We start from the raw sequence: 20,046 nt of genomic DNA, 5'->3' as shown, positions 1-20,046 counted from the left end.
ACAGAGGGCTTGAACCAACCCAAACCCAGCATCTGGCTGTGGACAGGGCACCTGTGGAACAAAGCAACGCTCTTACTCCACCTCATCTTGGCAAAAGCACAAGGATTTCTCCAAGTTGATAAAGGCACATGGATTTGCCTCCTACCTGACCCTCTGTGAACATCTGCCACCTCAAAGACTAAGAATTTGGCACAGACCCCACCAGCCTGCTCATCCTGAAGCTCCTCACACCCCCAGGGCACTTTCTGCCCACATATGATGTCCCTGGCAGGCTCTGCCATGGGTGCTGGTGGAACAGGGATGAGAGATGAGATCCATCACCAGCAGGACAGCAACACCTCCATGCAAGTGAAATACTGGATAAACCCAACCCTGACACAGCAGCCACAGTTCCATGGAATCACAGGCTGGTTTGGGTTGAAAGGGACATTAAAGATCCTCTCATTCCACCCCTGCCATGGGCAAGGACACCTTCCACTAGCCCAGGTTGCTCCAAGCCTCATCCAACCTGGCCTTAGACACTTCCAGGGATGGGGCAGCCACAGCTTCACATCACCCTCACAGGGAACAATTTCTACCTGAAGAAGTTTATGGGATAAAAGTCCCATTAACACCAGGACTCAGTGCAACCCCTGCTGTTCGCAGCCATTTCCCCACCCTACCCACTGAGCAGCAAGGGGAGAAACAGAGTCTTCCAAGTTCACTTGGAAATCCAGCACATTTTCCCCTTCCTGCCCATGCACAGCACACAGCCAAGGGCAATAAGGTCGTTTCAGGACAGCCCCAGTTCAAAGGCTGGTGACACAGAAAATAAAACCCCCATTCTCCTGCAGCCTGACCCCCCCAGTGCCAGCAGAAGTGTGTCATCCCACCAAGCACAAGGAGGGAACAGCAGGGCATTGTGCCCACAGAACAGCCCAGCACGTGCTGGTCGGGGGGAGCACCAGGACCTCCCTTCAGGGTGGGCAGAGGAGTTGGCAGAGGAACACTTTCCCAGTTTACTGTGAGACTCCAAGTGAGGAAAGAAAAAATACAGATGCACAGCCACATCTGATGGAGGCATTTTGGAGAATAACCAGTCCCAGCCATGCTGGGGCTGAGCATCAGCTCCCATTTCCCCAAGGAACTGAGAACAGCCTCTCTCAGCCCTCCCTTCCTCCACCCACCCACCCACTGCACAGCACGTGCTCTACTTGAAATCATAGAATATGCTGAGTTGGAAGGACCCACAGGGATCATCCAATCCAACTCCTGGCCCTGCACAGACACCCCAACATCCCACCCTGTGCCTGAGAGTGTTGTCCAAACCCTCCTGGAGCTCTGGCAGCCTTGAGGCTGTGCCCAGTGCCCTGGGGAGCCTGGGCAGTGCCCAACCAGCCTCTGGGGGAAGAACCTTTACCTCAAATCCAACCCAAACTTCCCCTGACACAGCTCCAGCTGTTTCCTTGTGTCCTGTCCCTCTTCTCAGACAGCAGGGATCCCTCCTGAGGGAGTTACACACAGCTATGAGCTTTCCCCTCAGTTCCTCTTGTCCAGGCTCCTGGAGCTTCCCCCATTCACTTTAAACTCCTGATCACCTCTGGAAAAGATCCCAGTGATGAAGAACAGCCACCTCCTCTGAGAAGCCAGAGGAGCCCTTTCTACTTCCCAGCATCTGGCCAGGGGCCACGTCCCCAGCTGGTTTTACACCTCTGATCCCTCTGGAGCACTGTGCATCCCCAGGGAGAACTTAACCTCCTTGTTGTCCACCAGAAACAAGATCAGGATTGGGGTGTGGAGGAGGAAGCAGTGCTGGGGTGGACAAGGGGCTCTTTGTCTGCCTGGGAAGGGAGACACAACAGCACCAGCAGTTCCATGCTGGGCTGGTGGGACGGAGCAGATCCGCCTGTTCCTCCTTTGCTTCCCGGAGGCCCCTGCAAGAAATCCTGGCATTGCCACTGCAGAGCAGGGCTTTGCTTGAAGAAAACTTGTTTCAGAGCTCCAAGAAAGCTTTCTGCTGGTTGGAGCATTCTTAACTCCCAGTTTGAGTTTCCCTAATAAATCCCAGATTGCTCAACTTCCACAGCACTGGGCTATGAGCTCAGGCAGCAGTTAACCCTTTGCAGCCCCCAAAACAGGAATAACCTCCTGTTTTATTTGCCTTCACTGACTTTTTTGGGATAAGCTGCTCACTAGTGAAGGGGACAAATACAGTATCCATGCCCAACCCAAAATCCAGCACCCCTGCAACACAGCACACACAGATTTCCTGCAACCTGTACAAAGCACAGGGCTAAAGGGGCTCCAAGAGAGCTGGAGGGACTTTGGACAAGGGCCTGGAGGGACAGGACAAGGGGAATGGCTTCCCCCTGACAGAGGGCAGGGTTAGGTGGGATATTGGAAAGAAATTCTTGGCTGTGAGGGTGGGGAGGCCCTGGCACAGGTTGCCCAGAGAAGCTGTGGCTGCCCCATCCCTGGAAGTGTCCAAGGCCAGGTTGGACGGGGCTTGGAGCAACCTGGGCTGGTGGAAGGTGTCCCTGCCCATGGCAGGGGTTGAGATGAGATGATCTTTAATGCCCCTTCCCACCCAAACCATTCTGGGGTCCATGATTAAGGCACAGCTGCTTGTGGCAGGGAAGGGACGTATCCAGCATCGTGTCCTCACATCTCTGACCTTCTGCTGCACCTCCCAGAGGTGCTGCCTGGAATGGCTGTGGAGAGACTTAACTGACCACAGCAAAGCAGGAAAAGCAGTGAGTGCTGCCCAGAGCTCTCAAAGGACTGATGGCCATAAAAGCCTTCAAAACCTCTACAGAAACAGCCTCTTCAGCATTTTCCTCTCCATCCAGGCTTCCCTCCAGTCTCTTTCCACTGCTCCTTAGCAGCAGGCTCAGCTCAGGAGGAGACACCAGCTCAGCAGAGGCTCCTCACCCTCCTACAGCACCCAGCTCCACCAGGGAAGAGCCATAACCATCACAGCCCAGCTCAGACAGGCATGTCCTGAGACCAAGGGGACAAATCCTGCCCCACACAAGCCTCCTCCCCAGCTGCATTCCCAACCTGCCTCCCCTCACTCCAACCCCAGCAGTCTGGGGGCTCAGGCTGTGTTAAAATCACCCCACTGCTAATCCCATTATCCACTGGGGTCTCTCATACCCCCACTTCAATTCTGATGTTTGTAAACACCCTGCTAATAAAAATAAACCCAGTGCAGCAGAGCCATGTACCTGGAATCCCAGCCAGAGCATCCCCCTTGGAAGCCCTATGGATGCTCCACTCCACAGAGTGAGGAAGAGCCAAGATACCTCATGTGTTTATGAGTAAGCACATGTAGTTTGAGCTACACTTGGTGACTCAGCAGGATTTTCCCTGGAAATGAGCTGGCCTGGGGAGTTATTTTAGTGCAGCTTCTGTTTTTAGTGACTCTTGCAAGACTCCCAGTGACTAAGCAAGGCAGCAAACCTTGCTGTGAGCTGGATCTTCCTGAAAGCTCACTCACCCATGGAATTTCACCCATGGAAACCTTCCCTGAGGAGTCAGGGATGTTGCTCCCTGTGTGCAATCAACATGCAGAGTTGGAGCTTTCATAGTTCCCCTGCACTTGTGTCCTCCTCTAACACAGGCACGGGATACCCCTGTGGTGGGTTTGCAGGAAAACACACCATAAATCCTGGTGTTTGTGCCTTTCCAGTCATGTGGGGCTATGCCTTCTCGTGTTGTCTCCAAACTAATCCCCCAGGAATGCCATGGCACTTCCCCAAGGGCTCTGGCTGGTAACCCAGCAGTGCCAGGGCAGGGAGAGCATCCAGACACGTGGTAACAAGGTACACACTGGAGACCAAGGCCACCCTGTGACCACTCCCAAGGGGTGCCTTATTTCTGACATCCAAAGGCCATGCCTTGGAAAGCTTTCCAGGGAAAGCTGTTCATCTCCCCACTCCCCAGCCCCAAATTTCACCCTCATTTTCCTTAATTAGCAACAACCTTATGGAAGTCATTACAAGCCTTCTTGGTTCAGCATCACCCCGTTCTACTTCAGCTTCTGGTGGGGAAAATAAGAGCTAAGCAGAATCTTACTGAATCTTACTGAAGAACAAGCATTGATCACATTTTCCCCACGAATCACTTTCCTAAGATATTATCCAGTATGTCCCTGGAAGAACAGTCAGTTTTCACTTCAAGGGGACCAGTTCAATGGAGCATTTTCCACCCTTATTTCTGCAGCAGACACACTGTCCCTTGCACAGGGCTTACAAGCACCTCAGTGGTGATGCTCCAAGTCTTGGAGTTGGAGCAGAGCACAGACAAGGGTCCTGTCCCACCAAGGGGGTCTGCCCCAAGCACAGCTCGTGTGCAAGACCCCAGCAGCTCTAAACCAGCAGTACAGGCTCTTTCCAACCTTTCCCAAGTAGAATCATGGAATCCCACAATGGTTTGGGTTGGAAAGGACCTTAAAGACCACCCAGTTCCACCTCCGACCATGGGCAGGGACACTTTCCACTAGTCAGGTGTCTCCAAGCCCCGTCCAACCTGGCCTTGGACAATTCCAGGGATGGGGCAGCCACAGCTGCTCTGGGCAACCTGTGCCAGGTCTTCACAGCTCTCACAGGGAACAGTTTCTTCTACAAAGCAGAAGTAACCAGATCAATATTTAGGCAGCAAACACTGAGCTTCCTGCTGTCACAGCCACATTCCCAGGCTCCTCTTGCACAGGGATCACAAGCACATGGAGTTGGCTTCAGGGAGGCTGTAACATGCAGTCACCTGCAGTGTTCTCCAGGCACTGACACAGCTCCAACACCTCCAGTACTCATACAAGCAGTAAAAAACACAGTGCTGACAGTTAAAACACATCCTGCAGAGAGGAGGGACTGGATTTGGGATCAGATGAAATCTTAGACCTGAAGGGAGCAAGAGCAGGCTGGCAGCACGGGCAGGGACAGCAGCTCTGAGGATTAGTCAGAGAGTCAAAAGTTCATATTATTCCCACAGAAGGAAAGTGCTGTGAGGGCACTGCACTCAGGTTAAGGACTTAAACACAAGGGAAAGAGGATGTTCTTGGTCAGGGCTTCCCCCTCAAACACATCACTTGCCCTTTCTCCATGGGCACGAAGCCCCAGGGAAAACTTGGCACAAGGCAAGGCCAAACCCAAAATCCAGGGAGAGATCAGCACCTCCCAGGCTGGGATCTCAGTCACCATGGCCAGAACACTGGGCAGCAGCCCACTAAGTCCCATCATCCAACAGTACATGGATAGGGCCATGCACCCAAACCACGTGGAACCAACCCACTCGCTGCCTCCACACCGCGAGTTCCACACGGAGCAGAGCGTGTGTGTCCCTGGGGATGGGACAACCTCAGGGGTAATGCTCCAAATCCAGAGGCTGAGCACAAAGCTGGGATGGGATTGAAGACTGGGAGGTTCCCCTGAAGTCCATCCTCACCCAGAGAAACCGCTCAGCCCCCAGTTCAGAGGTTTGCAAACCTCCAGCTCGCCCGTGGCCCTGCACAGCCCAGCCCTGAAGGGGCTGCCAGACAACAGGCTGCATGAGGGGGATCTGGGGCAGAACTAGAGCTGACATCAGCCTGTGGTTCTCAGGCGGCAAATGGGAGTGATGAAGTCGCTGGGGTGGAGAGCAACAAGCCTGGGACACCCAATGCTGCTCCCAGAGGGCCTTTCTGCCTCCTCCCCTGGGAACTGCCCACCCAGAGCATCCCTGTGTAAAAATTCAGCACATTTTGGATATGAAGACAGGCACCTTCTCCCACATTTAATACAAATTCATGTACAGAGAGATGCTGAAGCACAACAAAAACTCAAGTCCAGGCACAAATCTGACTCATTTACAGTCAGCTCTATCTATAGCACAATAAAAATTAAACCACGGACCAACAGGAAGTAAAAGAGTGTTTTCTCCTTCCTCACATCCTCCTTACTGTTGGGTTGTCCTCAAACACCCCAGCAAATGCCTGAACAATGCAGGTTACAGCAACACAACAAGGAGACTTGGCCCAGATCCTCACCCAGCATAAATCAGCACCGTGTTAGCAGAGCCAGAGCTTTATGACAGCAGCAGATCTGGCTCAGGCTCAGCCCACAAAACCAGCTGCCACCAGGCTAATGCAACACAAATTAAGCATAAGGTTTTCCAATCAAGCCTCACATCAAAAGTAGAGCTATCTGATTTAAGTTACAGGCACAGCTCCCAGCTAATATTTGGTTTACCTTAATTACTGGGCTATTAGCCTCTGCAGCAAACTGAGCTCGATAGGCAAGATCCTGCTGGCAGCCAACATGAACTGCTGAAGAGTCATTTCCACTGATGCTCCCTCAGTTAGCCAGTGCCACAACCACAGTTGGCTCCATCTGCCCCATGGAATTCAGATCACTTTTCCCTGTGAAAAAGCCCTTGGCTGGGATCACATGTACCCACACTTCTGTGGAGCCCAGCCCAGAAGGACCCAGCTCTGCCAAGGGGTCCATCCAGCTGTCAGGTGGTGCCTGTTTGACATGTAAAACAGACACAGTGTTAATTTTAGCATTGCTGGGCTTCTGGCTGCTCCTGCACCACATAGGAACAAGAAGGAAGCTCTGGGTTCCTGCTTCTCCTCCCTCTCTATTTTGGTGTCTGTGATCCCCACAGAGTTTCACAGAGAGGAAGTAGATGAGTCAGGGAAGCCACATATTTCTCCTTTACCAAGACATACTATAACATGACTCAGTAAAACACAAGGGACAGAACACATGCAGCAATCCTGAAAGGATGAGGGAGACTCCCAGGGTGGCTCAGACCCAGACTCCAAACTCAGCCTGATAACCCTGGAGGGTTCAGCTGGCTGAACATTCGGAGCTTGCTGAGGAGAGCCCAAAGCGTTCCCACCGTGTGGTTCATCAGCAACTCAAACACTGCTCTGGCAAGTTCCCACTCCCAGCTTGTGAGCAGCTGCTGGAGAAACCCTCTCCAATATCCATTTGAATGGACATCCCCATTTCTGTCTGGGAATGGCTTCTCACTTGCAAGCTGGACAGAGACCACATCAAAAGGTCGCACAGAAAACATGTCCCTCCTCACCCAGCAGCCTGGCCTGAGAGGCAGGGTGACACCTGCTCCTTCCTAGAGGGGCCACCTGTCCCTCAAGGGGACACTTCCATCCTGGCAGTCAGTCACAGCCCCTCAGCAGTGTTGGCTGCTGTTGTCACATCAGGACATGGCACTGAAGGGGTCTGTGGTCCCACCACAGCCTGGCACCCCCCAGGGCTGAGCTGCAGCAAGTGAGCTGCCTGCTGGGCAAGGCACTGGGATAGAAATCCATCTCAGAGGAAGGAATCTCATGTACCTGGGCAGGTTCGAGCAGGTGACAACTAAGGGATGAAGCTGCTCTTCCATGGATTTCCTGGGAGACTGAGAGAGCCATGAAAATTAACTTCTCCACACCTCTGTGATGGGGAGCAGGAGGCAAAGCTTTCAGCCAGGCTGTCTCCTCTCTTCCCTGCCTACCCAGCCTGGAAGGAATTTGGACAAGGACTTGCACTGAGCTAACAGACCCCAACCCTCAGCACAACACTCCACTTTTCCCAGACTCTTTTGGAAGCTCCATGAAGGAGCTGTGCTTGCAAACCACTATCTCCAGCAGTGGCCAGAAGGAATTTCACTGAGCAAGAGGTCAAGCCTCTGTGGCTTCCAACACTTCCCTTCCACAGGGCAGCCCCTAATCATAAAGCTTGTTGCTTTATGTGCAGTGGTTCACAGAACTGCTGAGGCTGGAGGTGCCTCTGGAGATCCTCTACTCCAACCTGCCTCCTCCCAGCAGGGCCAGCAGCAGGTACCTCAGGACTGTCTGGGCAGATTTTTTTATAACTGAGGATGGAGACTCTTCTGCTTTATGCTTTTTCTGCTTTAACTAAAATCCCAGTCTCTGATCATGGAAAAAAGGTTTTTGTGTGAAGGCATTCAGATCAGGAGGCATCCAACCTCAACAGCAATAATGAGTTGAGCTGTCTGAAAGAGAGTTGGGAGGAAAAAAGCTTGAGCTTGCTGGAATAAATCTGCTTTTCAGAGCTCTTGACTTTTTGACAAGATGAAAAACTCCAACTGGAAAACATCCACTTCGCATCAAAAACCTGATCAGGCAAGAGAAGAGAAGATTTTGCCTTTCCAAGTGGAAAATTCGTACTGTTTGTTTTCATTTTGTCATTAAATCCTCCTTAGCACAGGCAAACATTCCCAGACAGCTCCACTGATTAGCAACTGGGCTGCTCTGCCATCCTGAGAAGTGACACCGTGCCCCAAGCATGGCATTCCTGCCACTGGGCACTGCTGGCCCCACGTGCCTCTGCTCCTGGCTGAGGTACCTCTGCTCCTGGCTGGGGTTTCTCATGGCCCCAGACTGCCTCCTCCTGAGCTGGAGCCCCACAGGACATGTCATTGCCCAGATATCTCCAGGGCTTCCAGCCAAGCTCCACACTCAAAAAATCCCTGCTCCATTCAGCTCCAAGCCCTGCTTTTGGCTTTGCTGGACCCAGAGTTTCAACCCCCAGCCCTGCATGAGCAACCTGGCCCTTTGAAACCACAGAATCACAGAACCAACCAGGTTGGAAAAGACCTCTGAGATCATCCAGTCCAACCCATGACCCAACCCCACCTTGTCACCCAGACCATGGCACTGATGCCACATCCAGGCTCTGCTCAAACACCTCCAGGGTCAGTGACTGCACCCCCTCCCTGGGCAGCCCATTCCAAGGGCTGATCCCTCTCTCTGGGAAGAACTTCTTCCCAATGTCCAACCTAAACCTGCCCTGGGGCAGCTCAAGGCTGTGCCCTCTTGTCCTACTGCTGGTTCCTGGCAGCAGAGCCCGACCCCCCCCCAGCTCCCCCCTCCTGTCAGGGAGTTGTAGAGAGTGAGAAGGTCTCCCCTGAGCCTCCTCCTCTCCAGGTTGAGCCCCCCCCAGCTCATGGATTCATTTAGGTTGGAGAAGCCTTCTAAGATCAGACTCCAGCCATTCCCCCAGCGCTGCCAAGGCCTCCACTGAGCCGTGTCCCAAAGTGACACTCTTACACAGCTTTTAAACCCCGAGGGATGGTGACTCCCCCACTGCTCCGGGCAGCCTCTTCATGGAGCAGGAGTGGATGGACAAGGTCATCTCGCCCCCCAGCTGCCGTGAACGTGCATGTTGTGAGAGCCCAGCACACATCCAGGACCCGCCCCGCATTCCCTGGAGATGCCTGGCTGGGAGGAGCGGGGTGTGTGCCTTTCTGACACGAGCTGTTCTGGACACAGCCTGCAACGTGAGCCAGGGGCTGGAACAGCAGCTGTTTTTAGCAGGAAGATGCTGCAGGGCTGTGACAGCCCTAAAAACACGAGGTGGGAATGTTCAGTGTGCGGCCAAATCAGCCTCGGGAACCGAAACACCCCTTCGGACAATTCATCTTCCACGGGAAGGGAACAACCCCCAGCCTGCCCTCCTGAAACCCAGGATGACCCAAATGGGGCTCCCCAATCCCTTACTCCTGAACAACAAACAAGAGAGAACAAAGGCATAAAAGGAAACCCCACAGAGACCCCCCACCAAATATAACCCAGGAAGGGACCGGAGTGTTCGAGCAGCAGGAGCTCTCCTGCTTAGTTCATCCACGTGGATTGGCACATTTATCTGCTCCAATGACTTTCTGAAGTGGTTTAGCTGCAGCAGATCCTCACTTGTGTTTTGTTTTCCCCCACCCCAAGGTCTCCAGTGCTGCTGCTGGAGCAGCAGTGACTGCACACGGTGATAAAGGTTTTACAGGTCCAGGAACAAAATTCCCTCAAGTGGTTGTGGCTGCTGAGTTATGGTGGGGTTTGTGTGTTTTTGGGAGCCTCCTGGAATGATCTGAGTGATTGAAGCACCTCCTTGATGATTCATTTTCCTAAAAGTCCCTGATGGATGCTGCACACCACAAAACAATTTATCTTCAAAAGGAAAATACGGGCCTGTATTCCATCAGGAATGTCACAGGAGCACAGCAGAAGGACCCTCCCAAGTGAACTGGGTTTTGTGCCTGAGCAGCCCTTCCCAAACCAAACCTTTCCCCTATGATTCAGAGCTGAGAAGTCAGTTTTAACAAGTGAAGCTGTGAACAGCTCTGTCAACAAGGAAATAGTCAGAGCACTCGTGTCACCTCTCGTGTGACCCTTTCTGTATCTGCCATCTGCAGCAACCTTCTGTCAACCACTAGCTTCACTTAGCACAGGAAATTCTCCTCATTTTCAGACCACAGCTCATCAGAAGGGAAAGCAGCTCTCCCAGAGCCCTGCAGCCCTCCCAGAGTCCTGCAAACAGGCCACGAAAAGCCAAAACAAATGCTTTCTCAGGACACAGGGTGCTTGTGCTTTTTGCCTGTGGCTTGGTAACTGCACACAAAGCTCCAGAAATCTGATGAATTCCCACAAACAGACATTCCTGTTACCCATGGATGCCCTGCTGTACTACAGGGACCAGTTCTGGCTCTGACCAAGACTCACTTGAGCACCATCTGATCCCTATGAACGAACCCAAAGCACACTTAAAACCTTTTTTAAAGCTAAAAGAGGGTCAGTTTAGATTAGATATAAGGAAGAAGTGTTTTACAGTGAGGGTAGGGAGACCCTGGCACCTGGCACAGGTTGCCCAGAGAAGCTGTGGCTGCCCCATCCCTGGAAGTGTCCAAGGCCAGGTTGGACAGGGCTTGGAGCAACCTGGGCTGGTGGAAGGTGTCCCTGCCCATGACAGGGGGTTAAAACTGGATGATCTCTAATGTCCCTTCCAACCCAAACCAGGCTGTGATTTTCAGATAGCACAGCCACATTTGGACTGCCCCCAAATCAGCACAACCCCAGGCTCCTTTCCCTAGGATTGATGCTGGAACGTGAACAGGGACACACTGACCCAAGTGCTCACCACCTCCACAGTTCTGCAGCTTCAGAGCATCCTTTCAGCCCCCTTTAGATGGTAGCAACTTTCTGAAAGCTGTGGGAACACTTGGATAAGGGAAAAAAGATTTAAGTCTGGGAGATCAATCTGGGTGAGCAGGAGGTCAGGGATAGAGCTGAGTGTGCTCACACTGCCCAGACACACATAGGCTTGATGGATGCACTGCTGGAGCTGGCCAGCAGTGCCAAATAAATGCAAGGAACACATCCAAAATGATCCAGAGAGCTTTGTGGTGATTTCTAGAGGAACTGTTAATCCTTTTCTACACAAGTTGCTGTGCACAAGCTGCTTCATCAGCAGGACTTAGCCCTGGGCCCATGTGGGCTGACAGGGGCCACCGGGCAGCAGCTCAGTGGGGACAGAGTGCCAGCAGGACACGTGTGATCTCACATTGAAACCTTCAGATCAGCCACTCCCAGTTAAAAATGTGCACTGCTTTTTCCACCAGGATCCCCAAGGGATTTGCTTGCAAGTTTGCTGCATCTCTCACACATTCCTGCAAGGAAGCTTTTGATATCATTTCCAAGAGAAGCAAACACCAACTCAATCTGGACACCAGCAACACAAGATTCCTAAGAAATACAAGTGTCCACCACTGAATTCATCATTTCCTGCATTCTCCTTCCTGAGCTATGCTCAAGACAACATTCCTTTGAATTTCTGCTGAGCTGTCCCTGGGGAACAGCTCAGCCCTCCAGAGTTCAGCCTTCCACCACCCTCTGCTTGCTCCTGCCCTTATCTGCATTGCAGAAAACATGAAAGTGAAAATCAGAACAAAATCTTCCCAGGGCTGCAGAGACAGAGGGCAAAAGCCAAACCCAGTAGAACAAGTGGCCCCCACAAACCTGCCTTTTCCCTGAGCTGGTAGGAAAGGGATGTCTCAGATTAACACTTCATAAAGCTGGTTGATTCAAAAAAAATGAGGCACCCTCAAATGAAAGAACAGGCCACTATGTCCAAAAGCATCCAGAGGTTTTTGTTGCCAGCTGTCCAGCTCCACCCTTGGCTGGAGCTCCCTCAGCAAAAGGTTCAGCCCCTCTGAGGTTGAACAAGTCCCTTCCAAACCATCAGCCACATCCAGCCCATCACCTGTGGGACTCAACCCTGCACAGGAGACATTTGACACCCCAAACCACCCATTGGATCTCAGATCCTCCTTATTCAGAGGAGCCAAATCAATGCATTTGGATCCAATTAGTTTTCCTAATCTGCCCTGAAAGTCAGCCAGGGCTGAAGCTGCTCCAGCTGCACATATGGCTTAGAGAAGGGAAGGCACAAGTCCCTCAAAACATTCTCTTCAGGATATATTTCCCAATAGTGCTGTTCCTCACTCCAAAGGCAAAAATCACTCCACCGAAGTTTTCCTTCTCAGCAAAACTGATCATGTAGCAACCTTTGTTTCCCATCTCCAGCCACCAATTAACAAACCCCTTGGTAGGTTTGTAAGCAGAGCCTATGGCTGAGACAGAATAAAATTCCTTAATTGTTTGTTGGGGCTTTGGTGTGGCTTTTTTTTTATTTTTTTTGTTAGGAGCAAAGAAACTCCATGCTGCAGAAAGCCATGCAGCTCACACAGACACCTCCCTGTGCTGCAGCAGTGTTCCTTTGGCACATCCAAGCTGCAGCCAGGAGCCAGAACTGGGAGGAATGTCACACCCCAGGGGCAGACACAGGCAGCAGTGTTTGGAGCCAGCCTGGGACCATTGGTGCTCCACACCAGCACCAACCCAGCTGGGCTGGGCACACACCCAAGGTCCCTGAACATTTGGAATCACAAGATCTCACATTTTGGGGAGGAAATATTTCTTTGCCCAGCTTTCCCTGCTGCTCCTCCATGCCCTGAGATCAGCAATGAAGGCAGCCCAGACCCAACAGCCCAAGGCAGACCTGCTGCTCTCCCATTTTGGCACATCACTGCTCACCTGACCTGGCACAGGGCACCAGCAAGAGCTGACACTGCTGTCCTGTGGGCAGAGCAGCTCTTGCACACCACAGCAGCACTGCCAGCACACCCCAGGGGCTGCATTGCCCCAGAGAGATTTAAATCAGGACCCTCTTTCATGGTCCAGATACATCCCTTCCTGTCAGTCCTCATGGTACAGGAACAAGCCTCAGGTGGCACAGCAGAGGACAAGTGAGATAATTCCTGCTCCTTGGCTTGTGGAAGTGAGGAAAGTTTGTGGAGCCCAGCTGAGGATCTCACCCATTTGGGTCTTTCTTTGGGCTGAAGTTCAAGGAGATCTGAAGGTTAAACCCTCAGCTTTTGTCCAGCTCTAGGGTAGATGGAGAAGAACCCAGACAACCAAAGCTGGCCCCAAGTGGTGTCTAAGGAATGGGAGGGGATGGGTCTGGCTGGGCAGGACAGACTCTCAGAGGAGCACCCAACACACCCAGCTGTCTCCAGCTGGCCCATGGGTACCTTAGAGCAGCCCCCAGGCTTCCTTGAGAATAGGGAAAAGCAGTCAGAGCATCTCAATTTCCTGATCATGCTTCAATTCCTATTTAACCTGCCTTCTGGATCCATTTTTCCACTATCCAAGCTCCAAAATGAACAGACATTCCTTTCAGCAGAAGCAGCCAGGGCTGCACTGATCTGCCTGAGCCCCTGCAGAGTTCCTGACTCCAGCTCTGGCCAACCCAGACCACAGAGGCACGGGAGGAAGTGAGAGCCCATGGCTTATCCAGCAGGTCCCAATCCAACATCTGCTTCCTATGTTCCCCTGGGCAGGGCTCCAAGTGCATGGAACACATACATCTGCCTGTCTGTCTGCATGCAGCACATGCCATTTGTCTCCTCCAACACTCCTGACCACTGATCCCAGCGAAACTTGGTGGAGCAGAGAAAGAAGCAGCTCCCCAAGAAACACACCTCATCCCTTGGGACAAAGTCAGGCTACCAAAGCAGAGCTGCAAGTGGAACAAGTAGTGATCCCTGCCCAAGAGACAGGGCTGTAGAGCAGCTCAACCTCAACAGGATGAAACCAGAGGCACACAGGGCATCCTTGCCCACAGCAGGCAGGGCTGGCATAACCCTGGCTGGCAACAGAAACCTCTGCAGCTGGTGTATGGACAGGGCTGGAGGATCCAGGGGAAGCAAGGAGCCCACAGGGAGCCAGTCCCACCCACCTTGAGATGTCTGAAGCAGGACTGCACCTCAGCACGTTGTTGGCTTCAGGACAGCCTGACCCCTCACCCAGCCCCAGCCTGGGGGAGCCCGTGGGGCTGTGGAGTCCCACACTAGTCCTGATGAAAAACAACTGATCCCCTTCAGGATGGCAAGTGTCTCACAGCCCAAGGCCAGCTGATCCACACACCCAGTCAGATGTGGTGGCCTCAGCACCTCCAGGGCTCCCTGCACCATCACTGCAAGGGGCACAGGGGGATGTGAGGGCAGGGCAGTGTCCCAGGAGGGGACAGGCCTTGCCAGCTGGCAGGGGATCTCTGCACAGCACCCAGGGACACGTTACCTGAAGCCCACAAGCCACCAACAGACAATCCAAGAGCTGGTTAGAGCTCCTTGAGCTATTTTCTTCCACAGCACACAGGTTGAAATACCCTGTTAGAGGTGGCAGAGGAGTTTGTCTGTGTGCCTTCAACAGAACAGCATCAAGCCAGCTCCCAGTCCTATGGCAAAATTACAGTCATGGCCCATCCCAGCACCATTTTCCAGCTATTTCATACTATTTTTTTTGTATAGTCTTCAAACTTTATTTGAGCAACTCATGGGAAAAAATACACCCCGGTCACGTGTGAGTTAATGAGTGAACACAAGTACATAGAAAAACTACATACCCATTTCTCTGGGGGCACAGAGAGAGCAGCACCCAGCTTTTTAAACCAAAACATCAACCTCTCTGGGTGGAAACGTCCTTGTGCTGCTAATTCTGCTGGGAAAACAAGGAGGACAGCCCAGGATCGTGGTCCTGCTTTTGCACTTGGAGACCACATGTAGCCACGGGATTCACTGGCCAGAGATGGCAGGAAATGTTACAGGAAGGTCCTGAGAGTGGGAGAGAAATAAGGATTTCTCAGAGGTCCCACTACAAGGCTGTGGCACAACAAGAGTCACCTGCAGCATCAGGGACCCTCTTAGGTGGAAGAGCATCTCTGCCTGCACACACAGCCCCACATGCAGCCCCAGAGGCTGAGCCAAAACATTCCCACCCCCAGGCAGAGGTCTCAAGAGCACGTAGAGATGCAGCAGGTACATGCAAATATATGACTGCAAAAAGGTAGAAAACATCCAGGAAAATGCAAAACACCAAGAATTAAACTACAGATTCCATCATCACTTAATTACACCGTAGACTCCATCATCACTTCCTACCCAGAGGTGCAGGAATTTCACCCACGGGCAGGCTCTGAGGGCTCTGCAGAGCCTGGTGAACACACAGAGTTTGATGTTCGTTACCACACCAAGCCACACAGAAAGTGATTTTTGTGTTACCTGCTGCAAAAACAAGTTCCCTGCCCATTTCCATCGCACGGGCAGCGAAGCCTTAAACGAGCCACTAATGGCTCCAATTAGCCACTAATCAACCTCAATTACTGGGCATCAGGGAGCTGGGAAGTTACACTTCGGGAAGCACCTGCTACAAGAACTTAAATGAGCCTCACTGTTTTCTGCTGAGCTGCCCGTAACAAAATCCGAGTATTTTCAGCTCTTTCAGGGCACGCATCCCACATTTCCTAAGGAGGTAACTCCTGACTCCACCGGGAGCTGCAGGACACGCACAGCGAGGGCTGGCCCGGCACAACCAACCAAGGTCAAACAGAACATTAAACCTTATTTAGCGCAGCAGAGCCTCAAGTTCCGAGCACAAAACCATCTCCACGTGGGCAGCCACAGACACCAAAGGTGCAGCTTCATCAGTGTTCCCGCAGCCCAGTTTTAAGTTTCAGCTCGGTAGATATTTAAGATTATAAGAAATCCCGGAGTTTTGCAGGAGACCAGCACGGGTGAAGTGCCCTCGCTGGAGGTGCACACTGTGGGCATCCTCCAGCTTCCTCTGATTTATCCCTGCCCTGGGCAACAACGGGCAGGATCCTGCCCATCACCCCGGCACGGGGTACCCCCTCCCCGGGCAGCCCGTACCTGTGCACAGGCTACTTACTGAAGGTGTCAGCAGGAGGTTGTTCCATCGGTGTCAAGTGGCCAAATTCATCCTGCTCCAGGATTTCCTTTAAAAAGCTACCCTTTGGCTCACTGAATCTGTAGTGGGGGCACCAAGCAAGCAAATCAGCGTTTGGCGAAGTGGCCAAAGCTTTTCTTTCCCTTTTCCCCCCCCTCAGGGACACGGGTGAGGAGCAGAGTGCAGGAGGTGCCAACAGAGTTATGCAGAGGTGTTACAGTGCTCTCCCTGCCCGGCCTGGGAGTGCAGCTCCTGACTGAAAGGCTTGGAATTGGGCTTTGGGTGCTGGGCAGTGCACAGAGAGCTCACAGTGTTGGAATTGCACTGGGCAGGTGGCAAAGTCATGCATTTTAAAGAAAAAAAAAACAGCACTATGAGAGAAATTTCAGCCTCACCCTCCAGTGCTGTGTGTTCCTTAACACACTCCACCCTCAGACTGGCAGTGCTGGGACCCAAGTCCCTTCAGAGCAGGCAGTTCCAGTGACCCCATGGGTGTCCCCCTTGACTCCCTAAACACCCTACACTCACAAGGTTCCCTCACCAACCTGGTCCCGGGTTTCCCACAGCATAGTCACAGAATCCCAGAATGGATTAGGTTGGAAGGGACATTAAAGATCATCCAGTTCTACCCTCTGCCATGGGCAGGGACACCTTCCTTGTTCCAAGCCCCGTCCAACCTGGCCTTGGACACTTCCAGGGATGGGGCAGCCACAGCTTCTCTGGGCAACCTGAGGCCCAGACATCTCGTTTCTTTAAGTCCCTTCATTGTGGTGCAGTGATGCAATAACAGCTTGAGCTGGTGCCTCCAGGGAGGGACCCCAACCAATGGAATCCCTTGGCTTTTGTTCCCTTACAATCAACATACCCATTCCAGGGGTTATTTTTGTGTCTGGGATCTTATAGTTGTTCCCTGGCTCCTGCAGAATCCCAGGGTGACTGACCAGCCCTCAGCTGGCACCACTGGTTGGTGCCGGTTCCCAGTTCCTTGCCTGGGGCTCCAGCCATTCCCCCATCCTGGGCACACACCAAGCTGCCTGCACTGGGAGTGCTGCTCATCTCTAGTTACCCCCTTGCACTCACTTTTACACCTCTCCTTACCCAGGGCACTTGGCTTTGCACCACCAAAAAAACAGTCATGTAAAGTGTAGGACTGCTCTGAGAATCCCAGTCTCACCCCCTGCCAGCTGGGAGCTGGGCAGTGGGCACAGGCAGGGGCTGCAGACACTCCTTTGTTTTCCTTTTCAACACCCTCCCTTTGGGCTGCTGATCCCCCAGACCCAGCTCACCACTCCCTTCTCTAAGTCACCTTCCCTTGCTTTCTCCTTCCAGTCCCAACCTCACCCATCCCCATTTTCATACCTTCAGCCCCCAGTACCTGTGGATGCAGCAGCCAAGCCCGGAGCAGGGCAAGTTCTGCTGGAATTAGGCCCCAGGACACACCCAGGAATCCAACCATTGTTGGGTGCCTATGACAGCACAAAACTACTTCAACAGCAGCACCTGATGAAGTGAGAGGTGGAACTCAGCCCAGCTCCTGGAGATGCTTTTTATCCCCCAAAGCCACCTCCTCAGTCAGAACCATCAGCTGAACTCTGCTCCAGCCCCCACTGCACACCTTTAAAAGGGTATTTGAAATGTCTTGGGAGATTTCTCTGCTGGGTTTCAGCTGGATCAGCCAGCTGGCTTAAAGGCTACCAGGGCAGAGGCACTTAGTGCACTGCTACAGAGCTCATTTCCTTAGGAAGTAACCCTAAAATCAGCCTGGATGTCTCCAGTTGTTCCTGTTGGCCTGTGCATGGCCCTTGCACAGCCTCGTCTGTCTCTCCAACCGTTTCTTTCTCCCCTGGTTACCTCCCCACAAGGACATGCATTTGTCTGGGCAGCTGATCCAGATCCTGTGTGCACTCCTGTGGCAGTGCAGGGGCTCTATCACCATCCTCCTCCCACACCAGCTCTCCAGAAGCTACAAATCTTGAATAGAAAAAGTCCTTCTGGTCACTTTGGTGCTGCTCCCTCTGTGACTCTGCTCCTGAAGCCTGTGCTGCACATACAGCTCAACTGATACTGAAAGAGGACAGGGAAAGATGGGATATTGGGAAGAAATTCCTCCCTGTGAGGTTGGGGAGGCCCTGGCACAGGTTGCCCAGAGAAGCTGTGGCTGCCCCTGGATCCCTGGAAGTGTCCAAGGCCAGGCTGGATGGGTCTTGAAGCAACCTGGGCTAGTGAAAAGTGTCCCTGCCCATGGCAGGGGGTTGGAACTGGATGATTTTTAAGGTCCCTTCCAACCCCAACCATTCTGGGATTCCATGATATGATGCTATGATATCATCCTTCCTACATCCTGTGTGAACAAAATACCCACATCCAGCCCTCTCAAAGAAAGACCAGTTAAATGCCTAAAACAACACTGGCCTGTGCACACCCTGGAGCAGGTCACCAATCCATGGATATTGCCCCCCAGAAAATTCAGATGAGTCTATCCCGTGGTTTTCACACCTGCCTGGGTGTCCAAAAAGCTGGAATTAATCTGTGGCTCCATCCAGCAAACATCCTATTTTGCTGACAGATTGGAAGTTTAATTAATAGCAGGAATGTATGTTAAGCTGCTCTGCACAAACAGGTTTGGTCTGTCAGGGGTGATACATCCAGAAATGCCTCTGAGATTTGAGGCAAGAAAGAAATCTTAAAAAGCCCCAAATGTTCTCATGTTATGAGCCCGTGCCCAGGGACTGCTCATGCCAGGTGCTGCTCATCAGCTCATTCCTTTGGCTCCCAGAAATTCGGGATTTTAAACCCAAATTAAAGCCACCGTTAACCAGAACCTGCTCATTCAACACCGTGTGTGCTACAGGGAGGGAAGGAATCCCAACCAGAAACTCCTGCAGCCTCAGGAGACCAGCTGGCCCAGTTCTCCCAGCCTCCAGCAGCATTTTATACCTTTTTGAAGGCCAATGTGCACCAAAGTCAATCCCAAACATCTCAGCTTCCCCTTTTTGGATGCATTAATTACACGAGCATCCAGACAGCTCCTCCCACAGTGCCCACCCGCTGTTCTAGTCTTGGGAGAAACCACGTTTCCCGTTGGAGACTGTGGAAAGGGACACTTTGGGGGGTTGTGTGGGAAGGACACACATGAACACCTGACTGTCTTACATTTCCATCACACACTGGTGTAGGAAAACCACTATAACAAGGAGAACATCCACATAGAAGCAAAGCTAATAGACATTTTGGGACAAGACAAGTTCTGCAGGCACAGGGAGCTCGTCTTGGGTCCTGTAAAAGCTGGCTACTGGTCTAAACCATGAAATAACAGCCCAGCTGCTGCCTTTAGCATGTCTTTGCATCCCCACACGCTGGGCATGGGTGTGTGTGTCCATGCAGAGGGTGCAGAGCAGCACCAAACCCCAGCACAGCCACGGAGCATCGCTGTGCATCAGAGCCTGCCTGGATCAGTGCTGGTTGTGTATCAACTCACAGACCCTTGAGACTTCTGAATATTCTGCTTTTACCTCCATGTACTTAAAGAATATCCAGCCTGGCCCCAGGAGCTGCAGCCTGCTGGAGCAGGAGATGGATTCAGGGCAGATTCCGTCTTACACTGAAAATCCACAGAGGGGAATGTTTTGCAATAGGAGGAGCAGGAACGGGGTGACCTCATAGATACCCCCTACACAAAGCCTTAGGGAGCTTCTGATTCCTCCCAGAGCTTCCAGTTTGCTTCTTATGACAAACTGGAGCTTGTGATTCTTCCCAGAGCTTCCATTTATCTTCCTGTGACAAATTGCAGGAGAAGTGGAGTCTGTGGGAGGAGGCTGGGCAAGAGCCCGTTCACCAGGGAGTTACAGGGCTTTCATCCTGTCCCTGATCCTCCTTCCCTGCTGCAGTGCAGGGGGGGGTGTGCTCTGAACCAGAGCTGCTCTGCTTCCCCTCTCCAGGTCCCTGTGTGGGGGGCAGGAGGGAACAGGAGGGAACCACTTCCCCCC

General features: G+C 52.4%; 1 protein-coding gene across 1 annotated transcript in view; it reads right to left on the bottom strand.

Moving 5' to 3' along the window:
- Window positions 1-19,681, bottom strand: part of LOC116796229 (CMT1A duplicated region transcript 4 protein homolog) — a 28,178-nt gene extending 8,497 nt beyond the window's left edge. Inside the window, exons 1-2 of the mRNA XM_032706692.1 lie at window positions 19,573-19,681; window positions 16,043-16,140 (exon numbers count right to left, since the gene is read on the bottom strand). Of these exons, the coding sequence (XP_032562583.1) occupies window positions 16,043-16,070 (28 nt within the window). The 5' untranslated portion in view covers window positions 16,071-16,140; window positions 19,573-19,681. The remainder of the gene's footprint in view (window positions 1-16,042; window positions 16,141-19,572) is intronic.
- Window positions 19,682-20,046: the final 365 nt, after the last annotated feature.

The sequence above is a fragment of the Chiroxiphia lanceolata genome, chromosome 19 (genome assembly GCF_009829145.1).
Source record: "Chiroxiphia lanceolata isolate bChiLan1 chromosome 19, bChiLan1.pri, whole genome shotgun sequence".
Lineage (NCBI taxonomy): Eukaryota > Metazoa > Chordata > Aves > Passeriformes > Pipridae > Chiroxiphia > Chiroxiphia lanceolata.
This window is presented reverse-complemented; position numbering and strand designations above follow the sequence as displayed.